This window comes from Buceros rhinoceros, unplaced genomic scaffold, assembly GCF_000710305.1.
Source record: "Buceros rhinoceros silvestris isolate BGI_N320 unplaced genomic scaffold, ASM71030v1 scaffold6617, whole genome shotgun sequence".
Lineage (NCBI taxonomy): Eukaryota > Metazoa > Chordata > Aves > Bucerotiformes > Bucerotidae > Buceros > Buceros rhinoceros.
The window spans coordinates 64,878-66,353 of NW_010422677.1; the positions used below are offsets into that span (position 1 = coordinate 64,878).

The 1,476-nt window shown below is 39.0% G+C and overlaps 1 protein-coding gene across 1 annotated transcript in view; it reads right to left on the reverse strand.

The window, feature by feature from the left end:
* The window catches only part of STAB2 (stabilin 2), a gene marked incomplete at its 5' end in the record, with an annotated part of 41,673 nt that extends 41,239 nt beyond the window's left edge, over positions 1-434 (reverse strand). Inside the window, one exon of the mRNA XM_010140119.1 lies at positions 298-434. Within this exon, the coding sequence (XP_010138421.1) occupies positions 298-434 (137 nt within the window). The remainder of the gene's footprint in view (positions 1-297) is intronic.
* Positions 435-1,476: the final 1,042 nt, after the last annotated feature.

Consider the following 1,476-nt stretch of genomic DNA (forward strand, 5'->3'; position numbering starts at 1 on the left):
CCCCGGTAAATGTGCTTAGTGTATCTAAACTGCGGTTTAAAGCAAGAATTGTTCGTACAGTACCCAGTTCAGCTATGTTCTGATCTTAGCTTGGTCTTTAAACATTGCTGACATAATACAAATAATGCTTTGTTTTCAGTGGAGTTGCTACAGAGGTTTATATCACTGTAACTGGAAGGGGAATCCAACTAAATTATAATAGCTGTGTTGCTCTAGTGACTTTAGACCAAAGACTTGTTTCATATAAAAACCAATTAATTAAAAAAAAAAAATCAACCCCCCAAACCATTAACATACTTCAGTAGAGTTGGGATGTTACTCTTTGACATCCAGAAAGCTTTCTCATCTTCAGCCATGTTTTCAATTGCTTGGAGAGAAGGCACGAGGACAGTTAGGTTTGAGGTGGTGGACAACACTGAGTTTATCTCAGCCTCCTGTATGAAAGTAAAGAGAGTAAAATAATTCATCCTAAGGACATCTATAAATAGCAGCTGGTGACCTTCTAGCAAGGTGGAGCATTTGACGTGCATTGTGACCAGCCTGGAGAGGAAAAACTATTATACCAAGGAATGACTTGAACAAAAGTACTTAGAGCTGGACAAAAATGGTAAATGAGTGTCTATTTTTTAAAAAATAGATGGCTGGCATTTAAAGGGCGGAAGCAATATTTAGGTCAGAACTGTTTTTTATTATGAAACACGTAAGTTGCCTTCCATAAAAGTTAGTCTGTCTCTTGGAATCTATTTTATGCACTTGAATGTAAAAGGAAAACCAAAAAACGACCCACAAAACCCATGGTGATAAATTCTCGTGGTTACTGATACCTTCAAGTAACCTGCTCTTACAGACCACTCCATGCTGTTTAATAGATAGAAAGATTACGAACCGTGAAATAAGAAAGCCACATGACAAACAACGTTCTCCTTTGGTATAACACTATGCAACATGTCTGGATTTTTCAAGATGCCTGTGGGATATCTGTGCCCACCAGCACTGCAGTGGAGCTTGCTGCTGACAGCTCTAGTTTTAGACGGGGAATGTGAGCTCTGTAGTGTGCATGCACTGGTTCATCTTCCTTATGTTTGTATCTGCATTAAGGACGGGAGAGAGCCTTCACTGGAAAGAATTTTTCCAGTTGTGTGGAATTTTTTTGAGGGGTAGAAAAAAGAGAGCTAAAGATTTGAATGTGATCTTGCTGAAAATGTGGTTCTTCAAACTCTTCATAGAGTTTGGCACAATGTGCCAGTTTTGATACTGCGAAACTTGAGGGAGCAATATGAACTTGGGTTCTACCTCTTTGCAGCTGGTATGATGCCTTGAAGGTAGCTTGTTTTGGATAGCCCTTCGATACCCATACTGGGTGTTAAGTCAAGAAGGGAATCTGCTCCCTTAAATAGCTGGGAATTTTGTCTCTCTTAAGATCATCTTTCTTTCTAGCTATCATCACTGTCACCTTCCAAATATTTAAATACAGAA